This window comes from Microtus oregoni, unplaced genomic scaffold (genome assembly GCF_018167655.1).
Source record: "Microtus oregoni isolate MIOR12 unplaced genomic scaffold, Mior012 000049F_ref0000343, whole genome shotgun sequence".
Lineage (NCBI taxonomy): Eukaryota > Metazoa > Chordata > Mammalia > Rodentia > Cricetidae > Microtus > Microtus oregoni.
The window spans coordinates 6344825-6372255 of NW_024543223.1; the positions used below are offsets into that span (position 1 = coordinate 6344825).

Genomic DNA, 27431 nt, shown 5'->3' on the forward strand with positions numbered 1-27431 from the left:
AAGCACAGTACTCAGAAGGCCCCGGTTATCAACCACATCATGGTATAAAGGACTCAGAAGCAAAACCCGGTAGAGCTTTCTTTCCTTGTCAACACCCTGGACTCACAGCCCTGCAGGCTTGGAAAGGAACACACAAAGCTGCCCTTCAGAGCATGACTTTCAGGAAACAATCATCATCAGACTCCAAGTCAGTGAGAGTAGACCATTATGGACAGAACAGAACATTTCAGAACACACTCCATATTGTCATGGTGGTTCTGCTTCTTGGAGCCTCTGCCCCAGTATACACAAGTTAATGTTCTACTGGGTTACCACACAGCATGCTGCATTTTTTAACCCAAGGTAAAAAAAAAATTTTTTTTTGGATAGAATCCAGCCTAGAATCTAAAGTTCCTGTGGAAGAAATCAACAAGACCAGACAGATGTTTGGGCTTCTGGCTGTGGGGAGGGTCTACCTCCCAATGACCTTTTGTTCTGGGCTCTAAGTAAGAGAAACCTAAAGGTTCAGGGTTGACAGTCCAATATAGATACAAAACTTAGGATAGCAAGGAGCTATCTGTGTACTCAAATGTTCATGAGGAGGACAAAAATCATCTGTTAAACAAAGGTACCCTTTTAAAAGGATATCCCAAACATTTATATGTAGCACAAACAGACAGGACAGCTGAGTATCCCCGATGGGGCTTACATTCTATAACAGCTCCAGTGACTTCAGCTACAAGTCCAACCACCAAACCCTCACACATGTAGTCAGCTGAACCAGACGGTCGCCAGGTCAAGACAGAACAACACAGTGGATATCTGACATTCATTCCCAAGGATGCAAGACAGGTCTGCTCTACTGAGTGATTTGGTCTAGGGTAGACAGTACTTATTTATCATCTAGAAGTCCTCTTGCTTCCCAAAGAAAGTGAGGGGAAACCCACCAGTTCAGAGTGGCTGAGTAGTTCATTCTACCTCTCTGAGTTAGTGGTGCAGTACAGTTGGGCCTTTGGCAAAATGACATCTCTCCCCTCAAAAGCACCTGCTCCAAGACAGAGCAGTCACTTGAAATGCCTAAACAGCCAATTATCACAGTCTCTGCAGGAACACAATTAGAGAGCTTTCCTGGCCCTTGTAGATCATAACACAGTACGCCATGCCTGGTTGGGTCACAGTGGTCCTGAGGCACTCTCTTCCACCACATGACAACTGTTCCTCCGGGTCCCTTACCTGGCTGTCAACCTGGTACGTGTGATGGTGAGAGCCACCCTCTCCTCATGACCACAGCTACTTCTGTACAGAGATGTAACTGATCTACTGCTCCAGCTCACAGTTCTGGAGCCTCCTACTTACAGGTCTCAGGAAACTCCTATTCAGATTTCCCATAAAATTTTCATGCTCAAAGTCAAATATGGCCCTCTGTGTTTTAGATATCAGCTGCTGACACCAGCACTCCTGATCCCCTGGCAAGTTCACAACACATTCCTAGGACCTGCCAGTGACTGCTCTCTTTAATCTCCATCAATCCCCGCTCTCCTTCACTGAGCTCTCACTCGGGCACTCCTGCCTCCCACGCTGCTCAGAGATGACTTATACAACAAGCACAGGTTGTCAGCCATCTCCTATGGCCCTCTCTTATTCTCAACCTTTTATGATGTCCCTTGCAATGCCACCAGCACAGATGCTATGCTCTGGCTTACTCTGAGGCCCCTACATGCTGTTTCCCACACCCCCATCACCCTAGGTTGGGGTCCATCACCTCCTCTCTCCCCTTCTACCTCAGTCTTTCCTACAGGGCAGTGCAGTGAGCAAAGCTCTGAACCCACATGCTGCTTCCCCCTTCCACACTAACTCAAGCTCCCACATTACATCAGTGGACTTCTAGTAAAAGGCCTGCCACAGCCTTGCTGCCCAGAAACGCCTCATTTACTGGGTTGGCAATAGCATTTTAAACACAGAGAGGTGCAAGACACTGTCTATTGAGGGAGTCTAGAAGGTCAGTCAAGTCACAGACTGTGACAGAGCCTAGAGAATAAACAATAGGCACTCAAGGCTGAGGGGAGCTGGGAAGCAGGACAAGGAAACTCAGCTGAGCCCTCCAAGAAACTGGCAGTGACAACAGGAAAATGGGCCAGGGATGAGAAGTGCTCTGGAAAGCAGGAAAGCCGAGTCTTACCAATCGATCAGGTAGATGTCTGCAGTTAAGTTGTTTTTCTTGAAATGCGCAAACAATTTCGGCAAGTTTTCTTCAAAGAATACCTCAAATGCAGCAAAGTAAGTCAACATCTAGGGAGACAATGTTAAATACACTAGTAAACTAATGATCAACATGAGTTTCCAATCCACAAGAGTCAAGAGCTTTGCACGCTTACAATCTAGTAATTGTTACCCAGGTAACATGTAGATAACGTAATACTATCTCTAAGCTTCTCATAGCAGTTGTGTTCACATCCTATCATTTCTTCAAGTTACAGGGAAGACACTGAAACCCAGAGCAATTGCTTACCTTGCCACACAGGGGCAAGGTACCAGTACATGGTAGAGCTGGGACTTTACCACGGTCTGTAAAGCTATGAAGGTTGCAGCCGCATTGTGAGAGATACCAGGAAAAGCAAGTTGCCTGCTGCCCATGTCTAGCACATTCACTAGAGTCTGAGGGAAGGGCAACACAGCTCCAGCTTAAACATGTAGGCCTTTGACCAAAGCAAACAAAGGCACTACAACAGGCCAGGTTCTTACAAGCTTTGTAAGAAAAGAAAGAAAGCAGGGTGGGAGGAGAGAAAGCATAAAGCAATCAATATGAAGGAAGAGCTCCTGTTGGGTGGGAGCAACCATGCTTGAAAAAATACTATTCATGAAAAGCCTGTCCTTAGGTGCTGCTGCTTTTGAGGTGTTTTCCTACTACTACACAGGGGCTGCTGCATGAGGTCTACTTCACACTCCTTACACAGCAGTGACTCACTGCTGCACTGGGGTCTACTTCACACTCCTTACACAGCAGTGACTCACTGCTGTACTAGGTCTACTTCACACTCCTTACACAGCAGTGACTCACTGCTGCAATGGGGTCTACTTCACACTCCTTACACAGCAGTGACTCACTGCTGCACTGGGGTCTACTTCACACTCCTTACACAGCAGTGACTCACTGCTGCACTGGGGTCTACTTCACACTCCTTACACAACAGTGACTCACTGCTGCACTGGGGTCTACTTCACACTCCTTACACAGCAGTGACTCACTGCTGCACTGGGGTCTACTTCACACTCCTTACACAGCAGTGACTCACTGCTGCACTGGGGTCTACTTCACACTCCTTACACAGCAGTGACTCACTGCTGCACTGGGGTCTTGGCAGATTTCATTTACCACTCCATTTCCCCAACTCCATTTTAAGCCCTTCTCATATTTACAATTAAATACAATTATATGATAGCAATCTCTATGCAAACTCCTTTGTTCACAATTATGACTGCTCTCAAAACCATTTTTTTTTTTTTTTTTTTTTGCTTTTTTTCGAGACAGGGTTTCTCTGTGGCTTTGGAGCCTGTCCTGGAACTAGCTCTGTAGACCAGGCTGGTCTCGAACTCACAGAGATCCACCTGCCAATTTTTACAAGAAGTTTGTACCAAAGCCACTCTGGAATACCAAATGATCTTCCTGAAGGACCCTGCTAGCTGACACTCCCCTAACAGCCAGAGTGAGCAGCAGCTTCAGAACAGAGACTGTTGGGATCTTGAAGACATTTAAGGAAGAAGCGCTCCAAGCTGACATATACCATTAGATAGCTGAAGTCTTGATAGACTAGTGGTAATGACTAGGAAATCAAAGCAACACCAACTTAAAAGCTGATGGATTAGTGAATTTTCTTCGATTAAGAACAAAGTTTAGGACCCAGATGGATTCAAACCTCATCTCTCCCATGTAGCAGATATTCTTTTTTTTTTTTTTTTTTTTGGTTTTTCGAGACAGGGTTTCTCTGTGGTTTTGGAGCCTGTCCTGGAACTAGCTCTTGTAGACCAGGCTGGTCTCGAACTCACAGAGATCCGCCTGCCTCTGCCTCCCGAGTGCTGGGATTAAAGGCGTGCGCCACCACCGCCCGGCTGTAGCAGATATTCTTGACAAGCCACTTCCCTCCTCAGTCTGTTCCCATGTCTGGACTATGCAGGGGACTCAGCTGTGAAGTATGTGAGGGTCTCTTAAAGGCCACCAATGACAAAGGCCATCTACTCAGCACACTAAGCCACTGCCTTTCTGAAATAAGGGAGCAGGGTCTGGAGCACGTCTCCCTTTCTCCTGTGCATGCCTGTGTTCCACAGAGCAGCAACCCTCGGGTAGTCGACTCAACTGAGGGCAGTGCTGTTACGTCTCCCTAACACGAAGTGCATATGCTTGCACAGAAGTCACCTTCCCACCTCCACTGAAAGGGTACAGTGTTTCAGACACACTGTCTCCCTAGGAGAACATATTAATCTGTTCATACAAGGGGCAATGGCCTATATGTTTCTACACTTAAGTTCATGTATTCTTCATTAAAAAAACAGCCTATTATGCATTTCCCACCTTGAAAACAACAATGATTGGGTGAAAAAACAGAAAGATTAAGTAGTTCTTGCTGCATAAAGACATGATACTGGGACATACACGGAGCATACTCACAAGGCCATGGTCCACTCGGAAAAATGCCATTTGACAGGGTTTATTCAAAAGATTAGAAAAAGCAATAAAGGCATCTGCAGTGTCTAGGTTCAAGATCAACACTGCAGCTATAAATGACATGCCCTGAACCTGAGGAAGGAGAGAAAGGTTATGTTAACTAATGTGGTCACAAAAGTCAGAGCAGCTTTTATTTATTAAGAGAAAACAAAACATCTTTCCGCTTTTTAAAAAGGCCCTCACAGACACCCATTCACCCCTTAAATAAACCCTGTCAGATCAGATCCACCTTCCTTGGAGCCACAGCTCTGCCTATCAGGCACATGCTCTCTCCCTCCATCCCCTCCCCCTTCTAATGGAAAATCATAAGCCAACCTCACTTTAGGCCTCTGGCATGTGAAATACTGCACCTGGTATTTGTCATGCTGGGTTGTGGTGCTGTGGTCACCAGTATGAACTTAGCAGGCTTAAGACCATGCAGACATTCACATCTGTTTAGCCACAAGTACAGCAGCATCACACTTTCGAAAAACTGTTAATGGTAAAGCCTTTTCTATTTAATTTCAGGGGTAAATCACATGCAAAAAGTAAACATCACATCTAGTTAAAATGTGATGAATGCCACAGAGCAGCCATATCAGCCCAATTTCTTCAAGGAACCTGAATCAACTCATTTATTTCAAGATTTTTCATATTCTTCAAAGCCCACAGCAGCATTCACTATGAGAGCTGGGCAATGTTTTGACTTTCTTTATAGACCATAACATCATAAAAAAAAAACAAACTGGAAAGCATCACTTACATAACCCACATCCGGCCGGTAACAAGTATAAGCGCCCAAAATACTGTGCAACGTGTCATGATATGGACCACCCTAAAAGGATTGACATACCAAAATCAACACATGCATAAGTACTGTTAGTCTCAGAATAGCATCCAATACTGTTGCTGCTACTGTCACCACTGGGGCCCTGCTGATCACACGGGGGGACTTTGCTGAGCACTGTGCTAGCAGCTCTAGACGCATTATGCAGTTTAGAAAATGAGCTAGTAACTTGCTGTTAATGAGAAGTCTGCAATTCTGTCTATGAAGCTACTCTAGAAAAGCTAAAGGGTCAGCTGTGAGCAGTGCCCTCTGGAAATGCCCCTCCTTTTGGCTCATGTTAAAGAGTCATACTCTTTTCCAAACTCGTAGGTAAACCAGGTAGTGAAGACTCCTCAGAGTAAGTGACCTAAATGAAGTTCCTACTGCCTACGTCTACCACACGCTCTTATACAACACAGGAATAAATATTCTTTCTGGTATATATGACTGGGAAGTTACTCCAAAGGTGCCTCTGGGTAGCTTATAAAGGAATGACATGAACTAGATTATTACATTTTCTTTTTTAATTTGGTTGGTTGGTTGGCTGGCTGGTAACAGAGTCTCACTGTATAGCCAAGGATAGCCAAATCCCTGCCTTAGCCTCTGAAGTGCAGGAATTACAGGTATATGCCACAATTTCCAGCAAAGACCATTACATTTTCACCTATTTTAAAAGCTGTATCAAAGAAACATTTTCAAAGCACATAGGGCCAAATAAAGAAAATACAATGGGGGTGGGGAAGGCAAAATACAGGGCTGGAGACAATGGTGGCAGATCCATGAGCTGAGCTGACCTGAGGACTAGAATGACTGCAGAGAGTCTATGTGATCTGAGACTGAGAAAAACTATACTGTTCTTTCCTTAAAGGATTTTCCACCTTGTCATTCCATCCCCTCGTGTTGGTGCCAGCTCTTTTCCTGAGTGCCCTTAGCTTGTGCTTAGCTTGGACTCTCAGGTTCTCTCCCCAGCCTTTGCATTTAGTATTACTCATTCCCAAGACTGAAAACCACTGACCCAGAAAGTCTCACTTAAAGGAAGCCTGAGAGAACAGGCTACCCAGAAGGGACCACAGAGCTTCCACATCCCATCTTTAGAGCTCACCCTCTGCTGCCAGACAAGCACCAAGGGACGGTCCATCTCAACACTTCTGAAGCAGAATTCAGGGAACATGTTTCAGGAGAAGCCCTTTCAGACCCAGTAATACTAAGCTGGGCCTCAGTCTCTGTAGAGCCTTTACGGGCTCTTAGGGTTCCATGACCCTGAGGTTTGGCTCTCAGCACAGCAGGACCTTCACAACATGCTAGGAAGCCTGCCTTGCCATGCTCTGAGTTCCACTTGCTTCCTTGTCTCAAATCTCTGGTTTTACTTCTGCCCATGAGAAAGGATACAAGGCTTCCCCCGGCAGTCAAGAGACCAGGCAGCATGAGCTCCTTCTGAAGACGCCCATGTTCCCACTTCTAAGCTGCCTGAAGTGAAAAGTCTTAAGTTGTTGGCGGATCCCACTGTCATTTAGTTTCAAATATAGTCAAAGATAACTAATAGTCAGTATAGGGCTGATGGCTTCCCTCTATGAGTCAAGTATTGAGAATGAGACTAGAAAGCTATGGAGATCATCCCCAATCACAGATGAACAGATTATGGGGCAGAGAGATTAAATGTTTTACTTGAGGTCAAACTACTAGTAAGAAGGCAACTGATCAGAATCAAACCCAAATCTGTGAGACCAAAGTCAACCCCCTTCATAAGGTAACACTATCTAAGCCTCTTCAGAGCTGGAGTCACAGGAGGCCCCACTGAGGTAGAAAGGCCCAAGTGTCCAGGAGGCAGAAGGCCTCTAAGGAGATGACTAGGGAGTGGGCTACAAGGTATGGTGTGGGATGAGGCCTCAGAAGTGTGCTGGGAGAGAGAGGCAATCCTTCAGAAAGAAAGAACTATTCTGAAGATGCCGTTCAGCTGAGTCCACACATGCCACCAAGCCTGGGTAGTACTCCCAGGGTTTATGAGCTAGACATTGAACCAAACTTCTGGACAGTTTTATAGACTTTTCCCCTTGCCTTGACTGAAAGGGTCTGAAGGACTCAAATGCAAACATTTCCAGCTGAATTAAGATCCTCTACACCTAGACACTGGGACTCTGCTTTGTGGAATTACTGAGACAGCAACAACCCTGACACTGGAACCCAAAGAGTCCTCTTGGTCCTCCCTCCCCAGGCACCCATAGTACTCAGACTGGTGCTGCCCTCAAAGCAGGCTAGTGCCCGATGCCTGGCCAAGTCATGCTTGCTGCCTGCTTCTCAGCCACAAACCAGAATCCTAGAACTCTGCACTCAGCACACTCTGCTCTTGCTTAAGAGCAGTCCTTACCAGTTCTGCATCCACCAGAACAGAGAAACCCTGTGAAGAGGTTGCAGGGCCAACTGCGTCCTCATACACATTCTTGCACAGAAACAGGGTCTCAACACTTCTGTCCCAGTTGTGCTTCCACCAGGCACATGCTCTCTGCCAGACTACATTAACTAAACCTAGTGCATGCACAGACAAGACAGCTGCCTTCTTCCTGTATGCGACCTGATTCTCCACACTCCAGAAGAGGACAGTGCCTCTCCTGTGCCGTCAAGATTGTTCAGTCCAACCACATTCCTCCCAAGTCCACCGAAACTCAAAGTTCTGGGTCTATTCATTCTGCAGCCACTTAAACAACTCATTCTGGCTTGTTCCACCATAAACCACTGTGTGTAAGGCATGTTAACAAACTGGGAACCATGGTGCATGACTTGAGATTTCAAATACTGATCAGCAGGCAAGAAGGTGATTGGAAGGAGACACAACAGCCAAGAGAGGTGAGGAAGGCTGCTGTGGTGACCTACAATACCTAGGCTCTCAAATAAGGCAGTGAGCATGGAGAAGGTAAAGGTGTAGAAATATTTTGGAAGAGAGCTTACAGGACGGGGGTCTCAAGGGAAACCTCTGGGTGTACACCTCTTGGTTCAAAGAACACAAGGCCTTGAGAGAGGTCTCTAAGATCTACGCCAGTCATCCTTGTCTGTGCCCAAATGACTGAGGGGAGGCCTCTCTTGCTCCACTAACACCCAAAGACAAGAGCTCATCCCCATACCTCCTGGCTCATCATCTCAGAAATCCCACCACCTCTGTTCAGCCAGTCATCCTGACTTCACCAAAGCTATGAGGCACTCCTTGCTGGCCCTACTTTCAGCAGGTCCCTGAAATCACATGGAGGCTCCTATCAAGAGAAAACAGCTACCTAGAGTTCTATAAAGAGAAGAGCCTTTAATCCCTGCACTTGGGAGGCAGAGGCAGCTGGATCTCTGTGAGTCTGAGGCCAACCGATTCTATGAAGTGAGTTCTAGGACAGCTAAAGCTGTCACACAGAGAAAGCCTGTCTCAAAAGACCAAATTAAAAACAAAAACAAAAACCAAACAAATAAACAACAAAAAACCAGAAGAGCATGAGCAACATTCTGACAACACAAGCACCCATAAGCCCTCCGCACCACCTACTGAGACTCTGGAATGCATACTTTACAAAAAGAACCAATTACCTTTAAAACAGAAATATGATCCATAAGAATCAGTTACACTCATTTTAAATATCTAAATGCATTGTAGCAACACCCACCTAACTCCCCACCAAAACCCTATATAACAAAACCCTTTCAAGCAGGACTACAAATACACATGGCTCCACATTCACAAAACTTAAACAGATAACACTCGTGACAAATTCCCGCCACTTACTTGCTGGAAAATGCAGAGATTAGGAAATGTTCTAGAAATGTCCAGTTTAATAAGCTCCAGACTGGCCTCTCTGTCAGCTGTTGAAAACCCAGCATCTGTCAAAAGAGCAAAAGTCATTGCACTCCTCGGCACAGACAGGGGTCATTACCAGGCTCTGAAGCTTTAGAACTGAGATAGAGAAAGATGCTCTTTACAAGCACAGATCAGTTATGCCTTGCTTACACAGTATGGCGATGTGGGAGTCCACTCTGTGTGCTGTGATTACCATTAATGAATAAAGAAACTGCTTTGGACCTATAGCAAGGTAGAACTTAGGTAGGCAGGGAAAGTTAGGCTGAATGCTGGGAGAAAGAAGGGCAGAGTCAGAGAGATGCCATGGAGCCATGGGGCCGCTGCTAGAGTCAGACATGCCGAAACTGCTGGTAAGCCACTGCCACGTGGCGATACATAGATTAATGGATATGGGCTAAATTAATATGTAAGAGCCAATAAGAAGCTAGAGTTAATGGGCCAAGTAGTGAATTTAAATAATATGGTTTCTACGTGATTATTTCGGGACTGAGCAGCCAGGAACCAACAAGCAGCTCAATCCCTCCAACAGTATCCACCTTCATGAAGAGTGCATGGCAAGTGCAGAATCTCTCACTCCAGGGATTACAACGCCTCACAGCACCAGCCAGAGCATCACCATATTATTTTCTAGAGTCTAAAATCTAAAAATGAAAATCTAGTTTGATTTGCTTGTCATCAACAGCAATCAGGAAATGCACACAATGAACCTAGGCATGGGAGATCACAATAGAGATGACTGTTCCACATAAGGAATGAACCTAGGCATGGGAAATCACAACAAAGATGATTGTTCCACATAAGGGATCTCTGGTGAGAATCTGTTATGTGTGGCCTCAAAAAATTAAAAGTAAAACTACATGTGATCCAGCAATCCCACTCCCGGGTGCGCAGCTAAAGGAAATGAGAATGTTCACTCCATGTTCACTGCAGTACTATGCATGGTAGTCTGTTTACCTCAACCTACATGGCTGTCTGCAGGTAAATAGACGAAATTAAGGTAGCAGATATGGACAACAGATGAACTGAGAGATATTGTGCCAAGAAAATCAACCACAGAAAAACAAGAACTGTACAATATCATTTGTGGATTCAATCTAAAAATGTTGAACTCAAAGAAACAAAAATCAGAATGGGTTTACTACAGGCGGGGGGAGGGGGGGAAGCCAGGGCCATACTGGTCAAAAGATACAAAATTTCAGATAAGAAAAAAAATCCCTACAAAATAGTAGCTATAACAAATTATTCATAGTATCATTGGAATAGGTAAAGACCAGAAGAAAGTTGTTTTCCCCAGTTAAAAAAAAAAAACACACAACAAATTAAGGACTAGGGACATAAATCACTAACAAAAAGATGGCCTAGTTTATGTAAGCCCTGAGCTCCATCCCCAGTGTTGAGATAGAGTGAGGGGGACCAATCTATGTGAGGTAATAACATACTACCTAATATAAATTACCTAGTCAGATCCTAACTGTTGAAATCCCTAAAGTCTAAAATCATGAAAATATAATTCTGAATTTTTAAAAACTTATTTAAAAGTATTTACTTACATTTTTATTATAAAGTTATAAATGTTTCAAAACATGTTTGCATGCTAGGCATACAAAATCTTGTCAATTTAAAAAATAAAATAAAAATAAGAACAGCCTATATTTAAATATTCATAAATAATGTTTTATGCATTTTTAAATTCCAGTACCATATAAGATAGCATGAAAAATCACACTGCCCATCAATAGAGGCATTGTTCTTGTGTGCAATGGGGCTTTCCTCTAATCTCACAGATATGTACTGCTGTTGCCTCTAGAAGCCAGCACTCAACGAACCAGGCTACTGGGCAACTTTAATTAAGAAGCAACTGGTTGTGAGCAGGAGACACAAACCCTTTCAGGAACTGCAAGATTCTATTCCTTCTACAATGTAACAATTCCTTTGCCATAAAGCCACAGTGGAGCCAGTGCTGAGTGCTACTGTTGTGAGGGGCTGCTCAGCGAGGGCAGAGTTGTACCTTCATTCTCCACTTCTGAGCCTCCAGTGCTGAGGGACCGCCACCGCTCCTTGGCCCGGGCAAGACAGATGTCAAAGAGCTCTGAAAGAAATGTCACTGGTGAGTCTTACTTGTACATGTTCCTTCACCAATGCCTGTGGTGATAGCTTGTTTGTACAAGTAAAGCTTGCCTGAAGATCAGAGGGCGGAGCTAGTCACTAGCTAACCATAGAGGTCTGGAGGTCTGTACAGACAGACAGGAAATGATATGGCTGAGTGGAGAGAGGAAGTGATAAGGTGGGAAGAAACAGGAACTTAGTTTCTTTTTGGCTGGGAAGTTGAGAGGTAAGGTGGCCATGGTTTTGCTCTTTTGTTGCTCTGATCTCTCAGCATTTTCCCCAATATCTGTCTCTGAGCTTGTATTATTAAAACCCATTAGAACTTCTACTACAAACACCAGAGAACACTATCTCCTTCTCCAGGACAAAGTAAGGCACTCTCCCCAGTTTAGTCTGAAAGCACCCTGCCAAAAGACAACTGTTTACAAAGGAAGACCACAAACACTGCCACGGAGCTTGGTGTCTTCCTCTGCTACACAGCTACCTCTTCATATCTTGCTCTCACTTTCTGTGATTGGCCTACTGCCTCTTGGAAGGTCAAAGTCTCTTGCTTACTTCTGTATCTAGACCAAATGCCCTAGCGGCTGAAGAGATCAATCAGTATCTTGTCTCTGAACTAAGGGTGGACAGAGTCTAACTGGTTTCTAATGGCTTTGGGTCATAATCTCCAAAGACAATCCCAAATGCTTTAATCTTAAATAGTGACATTCTTAAAGTCTAAAATCCTAAAAATAAAATTCTAAAAGAAAAAAATTTAAAGACATTTACTTACATCAAGAGGGGGATTTGAGAAACAAAAACAACAGAATACTTCATGTGCTGCTTTGTACAACAAAATAGTCATCACATTGTGAACTGTGAACTGTAAGCATCACAGTGGATGAAGGACATAATATGCTTAAATCACAAGCAGATGACCTATACAAAGAAATATGCTGAAAAGGAAAGTGTATGAACAGCTCTATCACTATGGTTCATAACTGTATTCCAATGTTTCAACTGGCCATGTGAAACATTGGGTCAAACGATCTAAATCTTTGATCAAAACTATGACAGGTTACCATTGTACATGTAGTCACCCAAAAAGCCCAGACTTCAAAGAATGTTCTACAAATACAGATGTTCAATCTGCATGCACACAAGCAAGACCATAGTAATGCACCTTCACACAGTCAAATCTGAAAGAAACGCACAAAATTAATTGGGGCAATTTCTACTTGGAACATTGAAAGTGTCATGAAGACAAAGCACAGAGCAAAGGGGCTAGAAAGATGGCTCAGCAGTTAAGAGCACTGACTGATCTCCTAGGAGACCTAGGCTCAGTTCTCAGCCTCCACACCGTGGCTCACAACCACCTGTAACTCCAGTTCCAGAGGATCTAACACTCTCTCTGGCTTCTTAAAACATTACATACATGTGGTACACAAGCATACATGCAAGCAAAACACCCATACCTATAAAAAAATAAACACAACGTTTAAACACATACATTTATGCATATACACACACAACATAACAAACTGTAAAAAATGCTGGGGGCTTAAAAACAAAACAGAATAAAGGACATTTTATACAGGAAACCATTTTACAGGGGTAGAATATGGGCAGCTCCATGGAGGTAGCCCACAAAAGCTGACACATACACCACGTTGCTCTTTCCTTTAGGCCATGGTTCTCCTTGGAGATACATCCATGTTAATTTTCTAAGTTCTTTGAGGATTCACCATACACAGACATGGCTGTTCCCTGTGACACCTGTTGCCTGGTCTCCTGCACTATACTTCCCATACCCATTCCACCTGCATTCAAAAAACCACAGAAGCAGAAGCTGCAGAAGCAGTATCAGTGATCATCCTGAAACACTGTTGCCAGCTTCTAGAGGTATTCCACATATTTTATTTTCAACAGGCAAGTAACTGCTGACTTCTTCAGACAAATGCTGTTTGACTTCCTGAAAAGCTACTGAATGTCATTAGCTTGGAGACACACCACTGCAGACAAATTTTTTTGTTTTTAAATACTGGCATTTTAGACCCTGCTGCTTTGCACAACCAATCCTTCCAGAGAATTTGACCTTCTCTTGTAGCCTTTTCTTCATGGGAACCGTTTTTGAAATTCAGTTTCCAGGATTTCAATATTCAGAATTTTAACTTTCAGAACTATGATTTCTGAGATCAAAATGAGTGCTGTCTTCAGATAAGGACATGAAGAGCTTGCTATCCATATGGCACAGGATTCCTCATCTTGCTGCTGGAAGGGTTCGTGTGGGGGAACTGGCACTCTGAACATGTAGAGTTCTCAAAAACCAAGGATTCTTGCTGTCAGAATTGTCATAAGTCTCCAAATCTCTCTCATCTTCAGAACCTGTGTTCCAGCAATTCTGCTCCCCAGGTGGTTTGCTAATAGTCAGGTACCTTCATTTCCAAATAACCGCTACATGTTGACGGACTGGACCACTGGAGTGCCACAAGTCATGCTCATGGCTCAACAGCACACACAGACCTCTGGGGACACCCATGTCCCACTCCCTGTACCGCTGGCATTCTATCTGAGGGATGCTGACAAATCCCTGCCTTTCACCACAGCTAACACTTCACCTTTCTCATCATTTACTCTGCAGGGTAAAGCACAGCAGCCTTCATGCATTTTACTGAGTGGCATTATTATAATCCAGCCAGTAGAGTGTTGACTAATGATCCCATTCTGGCCTTGTGACAGCTCTAACATGCATACAATCAATGCTTGTGTGTCATGGCAAAAGGGCACAGTTATATCATACAACTTTATATCATTGTTATCCAAAAGATAAACACAAAGGTATCCAGGGCTGGGGGCTAGAGCATGCGCTGGGACCTTTGCCCACTCACCTTCCAGGAGGTGGGCATGTTCTGATATGGGAAGTCCCAGATTTGTTCTTTTTATAAGCTGAACAATTAGAAATTTACTGCAACTCAACCTAATCGGACTATTAAGACTTCATTTGTAGAGAAGTCAGGCTTGGAATTCAAAATTAGGGTTTTGCTCAAAATATTTTTGTCATTCTCAGAGGAGGTACACAAAATAACTGCATGGCATGTGACCACCAGCGCTCCACATGACAAGCAGAGACTGGCCACCCAGGAATGAGGAGAGTCCACAATTGTGCATGGCATGTGACCACCAGCATGCCACATGACTACAAGCAGAGACAGGACACCCAGGAATGAGGAGAGTCCACATCTGTGCTCACAGAATCTCCCCCCGTTTTACTGTCAGCATGTATGGTAGCAGGGGCAGAACAGTTATACTTTTATCTCAGAACCCCAGGCTCCAACCTCTTTTTAAAATTCTACTTACTATTGTGCATCACATATGTGTGATGGGGGAAGGACACATGTGTACCACAGCATACATGTAGAGGCCAGAGGACAACTCTGTGCCATCACCTCTCTTCCTCTACCTTTATATGGGTTTCAGGAATCAAACTTAGATCACTAGGTTTGTATGCTAAGTGGATGCAAACCACCTAAGCAATGCCACCAAGGCCCCTAGCCCCAATTTCAAAGTACAAGCCTATCTTCCCTACGAGTAAGGCTTGGGTGTTTTATGTGTGAGTTGTGTATGTGTCAGAGGGAGGTTGGTTTGTTTGTTATTGGATTTTGTTGTTGCTGTCAATCCCCCCACACAACCCCAGTGCTGGGATACAGACAGAAGTACAATGCCTGTTCAAGAGTGAAGCTTGGTAGTGCTACTGGACACTGCCAGTCTCAGTAAGTTTCTATTTCTACAACCCACAAAAAGAATAAAACTCTGGGTCTTCCCAAGACAGAACATGAACTTCAGAACCAGCCAGAAGCGGAATGAGAATCTTGATCTCACATACACTGGCCAGAGATACAGGGCACAGTGCCTAACCTTTTTCAGGAAGAAAAGGAGGTCCCAAGACCTGCCTGAGACCATCATAGCTGCTGTTAAATAAGACATGAGGTAGTGAACAGCAGCTGGTGCTTGGCACCCAACAGACTAAGATCTGGGAGGAACAGTACGGTGATGTCAGAGCCATGTTCATAAAGTGCATTTATTCATTCAACAAATACTTCATGGGGACCTGCCGCATACAAAAGATTAGACTGGGCATAAATGACAGAGTAGACAGCAGTGCAGCAAGATCACTATGTGGGGACCATGGACAAGACACAGCATTCAGAGCAGACAGACAAACTATATAAGAGGGAGATAGTACCAAAGCACAGGTAGATGGGCAAAATGTATCCAGAATTAGGTAGCTTCTTAGCCTCATCTGTTATCATCTAGTACATCACAGGTTTTAAGTAACTTAAATTAAAGCATCAGTGAGAGCCAAAAATTAAATATGCAAACACTACATTATATCTGATTAGCCACACAGGAACTGTTGGTAGAGTTTAGAAGACTTTCAAGCACAGACATCTTTGCGTGCTCAGTAACTTCTCACCTCTTCTTCTGAGAGGCTAAGATCTACTTCAAGTCAGATATTACACATCTTCTCACATAACACAGTAACCTAACTAGAGGTGTGAAGGCTTAAGAGTCTCTACCAGAGTAAAAGCAGCTTGACTTCAATGTGCAGGTAGGCATGGGGGCCATAAGAGGAAGAAGAAAAGCCTGCCTGCCAGAGCAGCTTACTTTCAACAGCAAGAAATGCAATTCCCCATGTATTAAGGCTTCATGTTCAATCTGTGTGCTCCTAGAACTCTAATATCCAGAGCCCAACTGGGCACTAGAGATACATGAATAAGTAAATCAAGGCTGGTGTGGCAGAACACAAAAGAGATTTGGGAATGTGTTTTAGAGATAAGGTCTCACCCTGTAGCCCAGACTGTCCTAGATCTCCCAACAACCCTTTAGCCTCAGCCTCAAGGACAGGTGTGTACCACCATGCCCACTTGTTTTTTCTCAAGGTTCCAATACTAGAGATTGAATCCAGGGCTTTGCATCTTCCAGCCAACCACTCTAGAATGGAGCTAAGTACTTGAGAGACATGATAAACAGCTTAAAAACTTCAACTATGGGTCTACCCCCTCCCTTACATGATAGCTTAATGCCCTAATGATACCAGCCCTAGCCTCTCTAGGGCTGAAAAGACAAACAAACAACAGCAAAAACCTACCAAAGGGTATCTTAAGTACCTAACCACCTCTACTTTCCTAGCTGACTTTTGAGAAGAGACTCTGCCTATCGAACCCCACTGAGACTTGGAGCCCTATGTCTGCTGCTCTAACCTCTCTGGAAACTGGAGCAGCCAGCACTGAACCCACTACCCAGATACCCTCAAAAAAGACAGACTTACCTGGCCTTTCCACCACAGCTTCATGGCAGTGGTTACCATGCACCCTAACATGGCAAAAGCAACAGAAGGGAGTCCCAGAACCCCGGAGATGGACCTCAATGCCTAGGATCACGAGGACACTCACCGTGGGTGATGTTCAACTCGTTGCCAATGGCCAAGCTCCATACTTTGCCTCTTACACTTGGAGGAATTCCCTGCCACCACAAGTCTCGAACCTTCTTAGAGCACCACCTAAACAGAATGGAAGCCAGAGTTTCTGAGTTTGTGTTCTGAAAAAGATGAGATGAGAAAGGCTCATTTGCACATAAGCCTCACTCCCTCGACCCTTCCTTCAGGAGCTCACCCTCTTGGCTCTACTGAAATCCAGATAACCCTTCCACTGCTGTGACAGGCACTGTGAACCAGGTTGTAAGTGACTGGTAGAAGCACACATGAAGGACTGAAAGTACTTTCTGAGCAGAAAACACAGACAGAGGAAACAGACTGGTCTCCTAAGGACCGTAGAGAGCTATGCATAGGTTAGGGGTGCAGGGCACAGGGAAAGCGTGCTGGGCACGGGGGGGGGGGGGGTGGGGGGGTGGCAGCAGCTCTCTTCTACAGAAGTGTAGTAGGACAGGGGCTCCAAGGGGCCTCACAGGGCAGTCCAGAGACAGGTGACAGTCACACACTACTGTAGACAGGATGCTAATTGGGAAAATCTGAATAACACAGTCATTCAAATCAGTTGATCACAGTGACCCTGCCTATGCTGTGCTGATCACACAAGAATAAAACGAGATATACAGTAGATCCTCAGAAGTGAGAATGCCACAGCTGCCAGACACTGTGGGGTTCCACTCTGTACTGACACTGCAGGATGACATCAAAGACAAGTGGTTTCCACCCTCAGAGAGAAACAGATGCTCAAGCAGACTGTGCCAGGAGACTCGGGAGTTTTCCCTACGGAGAGGAGGGAATATCTTCCCTGGAAAGATTGAGCTAAAGAATAAACAGGATTTAGAAGGATGAAGAGGTTCAGAACACTGTAGACAGCAAAAGGGCAGGCAAAATTCCAGAGGTTACAGATTAACAGTTCCCACTGGTGTGGCCCCAGGGAACAGTCTGCAGAGGCAGAGCAGGCCATCTCTCACAGAAGGCTATCCACCAAGGGACACAGTTCAAATTTCATATGGAGACTCACAAGAAGTATGGAGTGACACAAGCACAAGCTTTACAAACATGGCTCAGGCTTAAAGACAAACTGGAAGATGCTGTCACCATGTCCAAGGAACAACAAGGCTGCACCAAGGCAAAAACTAATTTTATCAAAGGCTTCACAATGTGTTCATTCAATTACAGCTGCTGCCCACAGACTCAAGAAAGGAGTGGCCGGCCGGGCGATGGTGGCGCACGCCTTTAATCCCAGCACTCGGGAGGCAGAGGCAGGCGAATCTCTGTGAGTTCGAGACCAGCCTGGTCTACAGAGCTAGTTCCAGGACAGGCTCCAAAGCCACAGAGAAACCCTGTCTTGAAAAACCATAAAAAAAAAAAAAAGAAAGAAAGAAAGGAGTGGCCACACTCAGTAGGCAACAGTGAGACAATGCTTACATGGTTTCCCAGTTGGGCAAGATCTCATTATTCCAGGTGAGGACGGCATTTCCGATGCTCTCTTCAACCTTGCACCTTTCCTCCAGCTGCTTCTTCCGCCTCTGGGCTTCTTTAAGCTCTATAAACCATAATTAAAACAAAGAAGAAAACACTGAGCAGCCAGCCAGTACCCACCATTTTCAAGTTCTGTGATTCTTCACAAAGAATCACGCTGCAAAAACATCAGAAAAATAACAGTGAAGTAGGAGTTTGAGATGTGGTTCAGTGGTTAAGTGTTCACTGCAGAAGCATGAGATTTAGACCTCTACACCCATATAAAAGCTGAGTATGGTCTTATGCATGCCTGTAACCCCAGCACTAAGGAAAATAGAGACAGGAGGATTGCTAGTGGCTACCAGTCTAGTCAAAAAACACAGGCTTCAAGTTCAGCAAGAGATCTTGCCATCCAATCAAAGCAACAGAATGTATCACAAGACTACTCATGTTCCCTACCACTCTTCCTGAATGTGATCCCTAAGCTTATTCCTAACAGTTTGTGCAGTATTATTACTACTGTTGTTATTATTATTATTATTATGTGTATGGGTGTTTTGCATATATATTTATAAGTATGTATGTGTATACGTGTGTGTGTGTGTGTATGTATGTATCATGTACATGCCTGGTAACCTCAGAGCTCTAAAGAAGGCATCAAACCCCTGGAACTGGAATTACAGATGGTTGGGAGTTACCATATGTGTGCTGCGAACAGAGCTTCTACAAGGGCAACAAGTACTCTCAGCCATTGAGCCATGGTTCTAATCATGCACACAATTCCTTAGTTTACTCCATGTTAACTTTACATCCATGGGTTCTCCAGCCTCAGACTCAGGTCTGTACCAAACATGAGCACACTGTTTTCTTGTCATATTCCCTGAACAATCCTCTGATAAATATCTACATAGTGTAAAACTATTATGGGTAATCTACAGATGACCTGAAATATATAGGAGGATATACACAGTTTATATATACATAGAATATGCCATTTTATAAACAAACCTTAAGCATCTTTAGATTCTGGCAACAGCAAGAAGTTGTGGAACCCACTCACTCATGGATACTTGAGGACAGTTATAGTTTTTTATGATGAGACATAACAGAATTTACTAATCACTTTATATAATTTCATAACATTAATTTATACCATAATGCACCCCAATCACTATCATATCTAGAACCTTCTCGTCTTCTCCTTGACTGAATTTGTTTTTATTAACCACTAACTCCCTGTCTGCCCCTCCCCAGGTGGATCCTCTTCTGCTTAAGAGGATCTCAATACACTGTCCCTTGGCAGTCAAAGAAACGAAATCAGAGTATTTGTCATTTGGTTCCTGCTTTGCTTCATTTTGGATCAATCAGGTTCAACCATTCTGTAACATGTCAGAATTTCCTTCTAAAGGGTGAATGATATTCCATTTATTTATTATATGTACTTTTAAAATACTCTAGAGTCCTACAAAGAGAGTTCCAGGACAGTCAGGGCTGTCACACAGAGAAATCCTGTCTCAAAAAACCAAAAACAAAACAAGCACTCCAGATCCAGAGCTATAGGTGTGGTAGTTTGAATGTAATTTGCCCTATAGGCTCATAAAGAGTGTCACTATTAGGAGGTGCGGTCTTATTGGAAAAAGTGTGTCTGAGTTCTTAGATCAGAATGTACAACTCTCAGACCCTTCTCCAGTACCATGTCTCCCGGCATGCTACCATGCTCTGCACCATGACGATAGTGAACTAAACCTCTGAAACTGTAATCCATCATCAATTAAATATTTTTCTTTATAAAAGTTGCCATGGGGCTGGAGAGATGGCTCAGCGGTTAAGAGCATTGCCTGCTTTTCCAAAGGTCCTGAGTTCAATTCCCAGCAACCACGTGGTGGCTCACAGCCATCTGTAATAAGGTCTGGTGCCCTCTTCTGGCCTGCAGGCATACACACAGATAGAATATTGTATACATAACAAATAAATAAATTTTTAAAAAAAAAAAAAAGTTGCCATGGTCATGATGTCTCTTCACTGCAACAGAACCCTAAGACATTAGGTGTTGCAAAGGAACTTACCAAATTCACTCATATCTGTGAAAATAGCCCAAGAAGGGGAAAACAGCTGCATGTCACTATTGGCTGCAATTCTTTCTAGCACATACTTCTTACCCTACAGTCTCTTTTCTCATGTAAGTCTATGTGTTCCTGGTGACAGGTTCTTGTTATATAGTAAAGACTGGCTTTGAACTCAAATCTCCTGCCTCAACTCCCCAAGTGGTCAGGTTAGCAGGTATGTGCTACCATACCCTCCTCTCATGTAAGACTGTTACGCTACCAGGAATAGAGAGAAGTATCATTGTTTGTTTAATGGAAAAACTATACATGTCGAAGTGTAAAGACCGTCACGGAGGAGAGCTCCGGAAGGGAAGAAGAAAGCACCCGCACCACAGGATGTGACGCGCTTTCACGGTACCTCGTTTCTTGGCCTGCACCACCATCTCTTCATATTGCTGTCTATGCTTTTGGGCTTCTTCAGCTGGTTTTGCTGGGAGATTTCTTGATAGGAAATAAGAAGGTTTGCATGTTACAACTAGATAAAAGTCTGAGGAAAAAAAATTCCTGAAGCATTACTGAATAAAAGTTTAAAAACCCAAAGTAAAAAAAAAATCAATTATTTAAAACTATAATTCTTTCATAACCTAAAACTCTATTTGTTTTGTCGAGACAGTTTTACATAGCCCAGGAGACTCTACTACTGTAGCGGCGCAAATGCTGGGACTACAGGTATATGCTACTTTGCTCAGCTGATGACAGAGCCTGGGGCCTTACACACACTAGTCAAGAGCTCCACCACCGAGCTATCTCCCTGCAGAGACACTTCTTACAAAGCAAAATACTCACTGTGAAATACTGGGTTATAAAGATACAGACAAAGAAGTACCCTATTCTGCAAAGAAACTGATTTGATTGCAAAGCAATAGTGTCAACGGCTGTTCCTCGCATCAGGATGACCTCACAGTATTATTATATGCCAGTTTAAGAGCTCAGTTTCATATCAGTTCTTGTGATAATCACACTGTCTGCTACAACACTTTAAGAAACATTCCTCTGGATATGTCTATGAAGGTATTTCCAGACTAGTTTAAAGAAGGAATATGGGTGATACCATGCCAAAGGCTGGAGGAAGCAAGTTAAGCACCATCATTATCTCTGCTCCCTGACTGCTGATGCAATGTCATCGGCACCTCACACGACTGCCACCCTGCCTTCTCCACCATGATAGAGAAACCCTCAAACCGTGAGCCAAAATAAATCCTTACTTCCTTGAGTTTCTTTTGCCGGGTATTTGCCACAGCAATGAGAGCAATAACTAATATAGTTCTGTAGTTCCTTTGTTCTTTTCTATACAAATGCACACAGAAGCTATACGCATTCCATAGAAAATGCCAGTGGACTCTGGCAGCTGACTTCATGAGATGTGGTGGTGCCTGGCCTACAGCTCACAAGTACCATAACCATAACCACTAAGTTCCCAGTGAGATTGCAACCCACGACCACTGGCTAAACGTGGCAAGTCCCCAGTCTACCTCGCAGTACACTAAAAAAGCTGGTCTTCACCCTAAAGTCCCAACCTCCTTTTCAGTGTTTCCCCAATTCATGGTCTCCAAGAACTAGGAACTAACAGCAGATACACTCCTGCTTAGACTTCACATTTTAATTTTTTTAATTATATTTTCTCTTTTCTCCTCTCTCTCTCCTCTCTCTCTCTCTCTCTCTCTCTCTCTCTCTCTCTCTGTGTGTGTGTGTGTGTGTGTATGTGTATGTGTGTGTATTCAGAGGGTAACTTTCAAAAGTCAGTTGTCTCTTTCTACCATTCAGATGCCAGGAATCAAACTCGTCATCAGGCTTGTCTGATGACACATCAGCCAGTGTCTTTCTTTCCTCACTGACCATCTCACTGGCCTGACTTCACAGTTTTAAATATCAGAAATGGACAGGACCCTGGAATTGCCTAGCCCAGTGCTGGACAGCCTGTTGTTGTTCTTCCTCAAGTAGGAGACCTTCTCATCAATACACTTTTCTGTGTAAATTCATAATTAGTTTAGCTATGACCTCTTCCTCCAGGAAGATCTCCAAGCATGATCTCCTCACCACACAGCAGGAATAGCAAGGCACCACCCAAGAAACTCCACAGGCCACTCTAGGAGGTGTCCTGCAGACAAAGGTACCTTCAAAGCACCACTTTGGAGCATGCTTACAGGGTTCCTTGCACTCCCAAATTGGCCTTGTACTTAAAATGGCTACACTATGTAAACCTGGATGGTAAACTTATAAGCAAATACTGCCTGAAAGGAAAATCCTGGTTAAATTTCTATGACACAGGACAGTTTTCCAAGTCACCATTTGGTGTCACATTGAGTGAAGGCTGACAGAGAGGTAACTCTTCTGCCCTTTCCTGCAAGCTAGCCTCATCCCCACAGCAGACAGCACAGAGGCTCTTCCCCAGACTCACGCAGGTCTGTCCTCAAGGATGAGTGCTGTGGTGGACAACGGCTCAAAATCCAGGTTCTTCCTCACATTCTGCTTTGGAGAGGGTGGCCTGCTTGGTCTTCCCGCCTTGTCTTCATATTCCTAGGACAAAAATACCAAGGTGACTCTGGGCCCAGCCAGTTTCCTATTATCAAAAAAGGAGCTGCTTGTAGCCAAGTTAGTTCACTGTAAGGATGAGTACAACTCCAAGTCTTCCCTGCTGTTGAGAAGGAAAAGCACAGGCTGAAGGGGCCCAAGATCTCCCTACTGTGCTGATGTTTAGGGTAGGACTGCATACTTCCCCTGCAGGTGGTTATGAAGCTAGACGGGTCTGTAGCCCTTTAACCAGGATTCCCACACAGTGGCAGGTCTTCTGTACTGTGGGTAAGAGATGAATGGCTATTGTAATGGTCACTGCTATACCATCACTACACAATGTCCTGTCAATAATTCTACCATGCCCTGGAAATCGAAAGGTGACCTCCATACACAGAGTCACTAATTTGATTCATAGACTGCAGCCACAGGAGCTTAGTCACACCTGGTGACCCACATTCCAAACACCCAGGAGAAGGGTTCAGGAGAGTCAGCTTCCAAAATAATGTATGATTTGGGATCCCTGTAAAATCAAAACATATTATTTTCTGGTTGTTTATCCCAGGTGAGGTGCATCCCTAAGGGAGACAATCTGGTTGAAAAAAAAAAAAAGCAAGTGTGTAATTGCCACAGATTTGTGCCATTCTGGGTGACGAGAGTGGCACTATCCTATGAAGAAGATTTATCAACACAAGCTAGAATATTATTCTCTCACCCAGAAAAGCCAGCTAAGGCTCCTAAAAAGTACAACAGCTTCTGTACACTGGGGCACATAGGGCTAGGATCCTACCTTGCTTACTCCAAAATGGTCCCATAGAAGGGGGAAAATCCCTTTCAGGTACCTATCTATCTAGAACTGAGAGACTGACACTGGCTTCAGACCCTGTACAGGGCTGAGCGGTGACAGTTCAGTACCAGCAGCAGGATACTCCAAGTCCAGTAAGTAAGTAGGTGTCAATATCTTCAGGACAATAGGAAATCTACCCAAAGCTTTGTGCTGACAGTGATTCTAAGGCATCTGGAATTCTGGCAAGAATTAGTAACAATAACCCCATTGGATGCTACCTATCTCCTGAGCCTGGTCTAGTGCAATTTATGTTACAGCCAGTAATCTCGGGTCATAAATGCGATCCCCCAGAATCTGGATGCTTCTTTCCATTTGCCGTGGCTCCAGACACCATCTGACCTGACCTCCCTAACAATCAGTATGGTTAGTATCACCCTACCTTACAGACAAGGTGATGCACGTTCAAAGTTCAGGCCTAGGGCTGCAGGTCCCTCTGCACTGCCACCCTAAGGAGGCCAGACCTCTTTTGTGACTATACCCAAACAAATGTGTTGTTCAGAAAAGAAAACATGGGTTGGGAGGCTTCTGAAACCAGGTTGGACTTGAAACAAAACACAGATCCACTAACCAGGAGCTAAGACTCCAAGCAAAGCATGCTCTTAGAATTCTCAGTCCTGGTTCCCACAGCTACCAGGTAGACATGAGCACTATCAGAGCAGGTTGCTGCCAACAACAGGGAGAAAGCCATGCAGTCAGCACAGCCCTTGTAGCACAGGGATTGGATTGCATGCACCATTGCGTTTTTTTCCCCTCAGACCTGAAATGACTCCATAATGCAAGGGAAAATACTGCAGTTTTAAACCAATCAAGGAGTCCAGCAAAGTTTGCAAGCCAAACACAGAAGCAAAAGGAAAGGAATGCTTTATTCAAGGCCAAAACATCAGGTTTTGTCAACAAGCACTTCTTACTAACTTAAGAAACAACACTGGCAGTGGCAGCTGATCAGGCTAATGTACCAAGCACTTTCAGGGGCCTCACAAGCAGAGCTGATTTAATCTGCACACCAATCCTCAGAGCCTAAAGATGCCTCCACTACCACCACTACCCCAATCCGAATGGATATATGGAGGCCCACTTATAGATTTGCTCTGTGAAGAATGGGTAAATTGAGCAGACTCTGAGCACTGGATTCTTTAGAGACATTTCTCACTAACTCATGTAAGCTACACACAGGTAGGACTCCATAGGAAGTAATCTCATTGCATTCAGCCTCAGTGAAGTTTTCAACTCTGACAGAAACCTATAATCCTGAGTCAGTTAGTGCCAAGTGGGGTCAAATAGTATGCTTTATCACACAGGGATGCATGATTAAAATGGTGGAGTCTGGCCTGCCCAAACTTGAAATCCCAGTAGAACCTTTTCAAAACCCAAATGGTACTTGCAAATACAAATGGAACAGCACTGGGAATGGCCACATGTCCTGCCCCAAACCTAGCTGTTCTCCTACAGCTGCCTAGAGATGTCCACAATAAGCTCTCTGTACAACCAGACAAACCAGCTCCAGATACAAGAAGACAGTACTCACTCTAAGGCCTGAGAAAAAGCATTCACTACTGACTCATCAACACTAGGGCCATACACAATGCCGCAGAAGGAAAGGTTCAGAAGACCGAGATCTAAGTCCTGCCTTAGGCAAGTCTGGACTATCTCATGCCTGCATTCCCTCATTATAGACAGAAGCCACTGGTAAGACCATGGTGAGAGTTAAATGGGGTAGTATAATGTGATGGCTGCCTGCTCTCTGATGGACTGAGCTCTTTTTGTATGACAGGCAAAAATCTGTGAGTCTGTGTCCATCTAACCTGCCACTAAAAAGTTTTTCCTGCAAGGAACCAAACTAGGAAGTCTTTTTGTCTTAAGTCGGGTAACACTTCTCTGCACCTCTGGGCTTATCAAAAGTGCTGCAGACCAAGAGTAAAACAAGTTGCCCAGAAAAATCAACTGTAGCCTCACCCACCCTGATCATCCCAGCAGAGAGGAATTTAGAACAGTTTTCTTCAAGGTCCTATTGCAAGACAGTTCAGTTGGTCATGAAAGACTTAAAACAGTAAGAGCCATGAGGCTCAGCAGGTTCAATCCCAAGATCCCATATGGTTCAAAGAAAGAACCAGTTCCCACAAGCTATCCCCTGACTGCCACATGCACAATATGGCAAGCAAACACTGTGACATATATGCACATATGTACAGACAAATAAATGTGACTTGAAAATTTAAAAAGGAAGCAATTTAAAAGTACACCTACTAAAGGCAATTTGTCTCCATTCTATGCCTATCTGTATGATTCAAACTGCCTAAGTATAGGTCATTTAAAAATAAATAAATAAAATAAAAACACTTTGCAAGACAGTGATTTATAAGTACCTGGATGAAGTCCCCGACCTGAGCAGTTGGTAATAAATCTCACTGGGGAAGATGAGACCAGACCAATGCAGCTGCTAACCGTGGGAGAAGCTGTGGGGTGTGGTTTGATGAATGAGTAAGTTCAGAGGAAAAACATCAAGAAGCCTGAACAAGGCCTCAACTTTAGGTAGGGGCTATGAGTAAAGCAAATTTAGTGGGGAAAGAAGACGACCACATAAAGAGAAAGAAGCTCATTTGTGAAGAGACCGTGTGGACCTACTCTTTAAGAGACCCTCACTCCTCTACCTTGCAGGGGCCTCTCTGCAAGGAAAGTAGGTACATGCAAAAGCTACTGCACAGAGCGGACCATGAGAAATGCGGAGGGGTAAGCAATAAGAAGTAAAGGGCCAGAAAGAACAAGACACAGCATCTCATTTATGCCATTTAGGCAAAGACAGATAAGAGCTCATCCTGAGGCCATAAGGGTGAGAGACTTTCTGGCAACACAAGCAGTAACCAAGAGAACACCCAATGCCAGTGGGGATGCTCCCATGCATACTGCCTGTGTTCTTGGCAGTCCTGCCCTATGTTGGCTGTTAAGTTAGTTTCTGCTAGCTCAAGTCTCTCCTTCATGGGATGGCCTATTTCAGACATAGATTCTGGTCTGTGGGTTAGCAATAGCATTTTAATCAGGGCAGATACTGAGTCAAAATTGTTTTGCCTAGCCATTATGGTCTCAACACATAGCTACTCAAAGCTAGTGGAATAACCCAAAGAAGGAGAGGAGTCAGTATATAGGGCTGTAAAGTGTTGTGTGAATGTGGGTTAGACCTTATCTGCAGACTGCCTAGAGCCAAGAGCCAGAAGAAAATCAGTAGACAACTGAATTTGTTTTAAAAAGAGATGGAGTATACACACATAACGTGCAAGTGCACGCACACACCCTGCAACAGACAAAATTTGTATTGAAAGGAGAGGAGGTCTGATCCGAAGCAATGGAGGAATACTTTCCAGGAGGAAGACAAGAGAAATGGCTTATCAATACTACCCCTATAACAAGAATTGTGCTACAAAGATAGCCAAGAATGACGTTAATCTAATCAGACCCCCACTAAGCTTCTTGGATTAGTCCACCAAGAAGAAAGGGCTATCAATCAGGCCTGTGCTCACATCTGACTCAGCAGCAGAATCTATCTGCTAATGGAAGTCCAAGGTTCAGGACCTATAGCAAGAATAGGCCATCCCATTGGGGACTTGAG

The 27431-nt window shown here is 44.2% G+C and overlaps 1 protein-coding gene across 3 annotated transcripts in view; it reads right to left on the reverse strand.

Moving 5' to 3' along the window:
* Positions 1 to 27431, reverse strand: part of Tbc1d14 (TBC1 domain family member 14) — an 89653-nt gene that overhangs the window by 7938 nt on the left and 54284 nt on the right. For all 3 annotated transcript variants that reach the window (XM_041636311.1, XM_041636313.1, XM_041636312.1), the window contains 9 exons: positions 22871 to 22989; positions 20831 to 20913; positions 18335 to 18452; positions 16872 to 16978; positions 11342 to 11422; positions 9262 to 9356; positions 5442 to 5513; positions 4643 to 4771; positions 2159 to 2268 (listed from right to left, as the gene is read on the reverse strand). In XM_041636311.1, coding sequence (XP_041492245.1) covers positions 2159 to 2268; positions 4643 to 4771; positions 5442 to 5513; positions 9262 to 9356; positions 11342 to 11422; positions 16872 to 16978; positions 18335 to 18452; positions 20831 to 20913; positions 22871 to 22989 — 914 coding nt within the window. The remainder of the gene's footprint in view (positions 1 to 2158; positions 2269 to 4642; positions 4772 to 5441; positions 5514 to 9261; positions 9357 to 11341; positions 11423 to 16871; positions 16979 to 18334; positions 18453 to 20830; positions 20914 to 22870; positions 22990 to 27431) is intronic.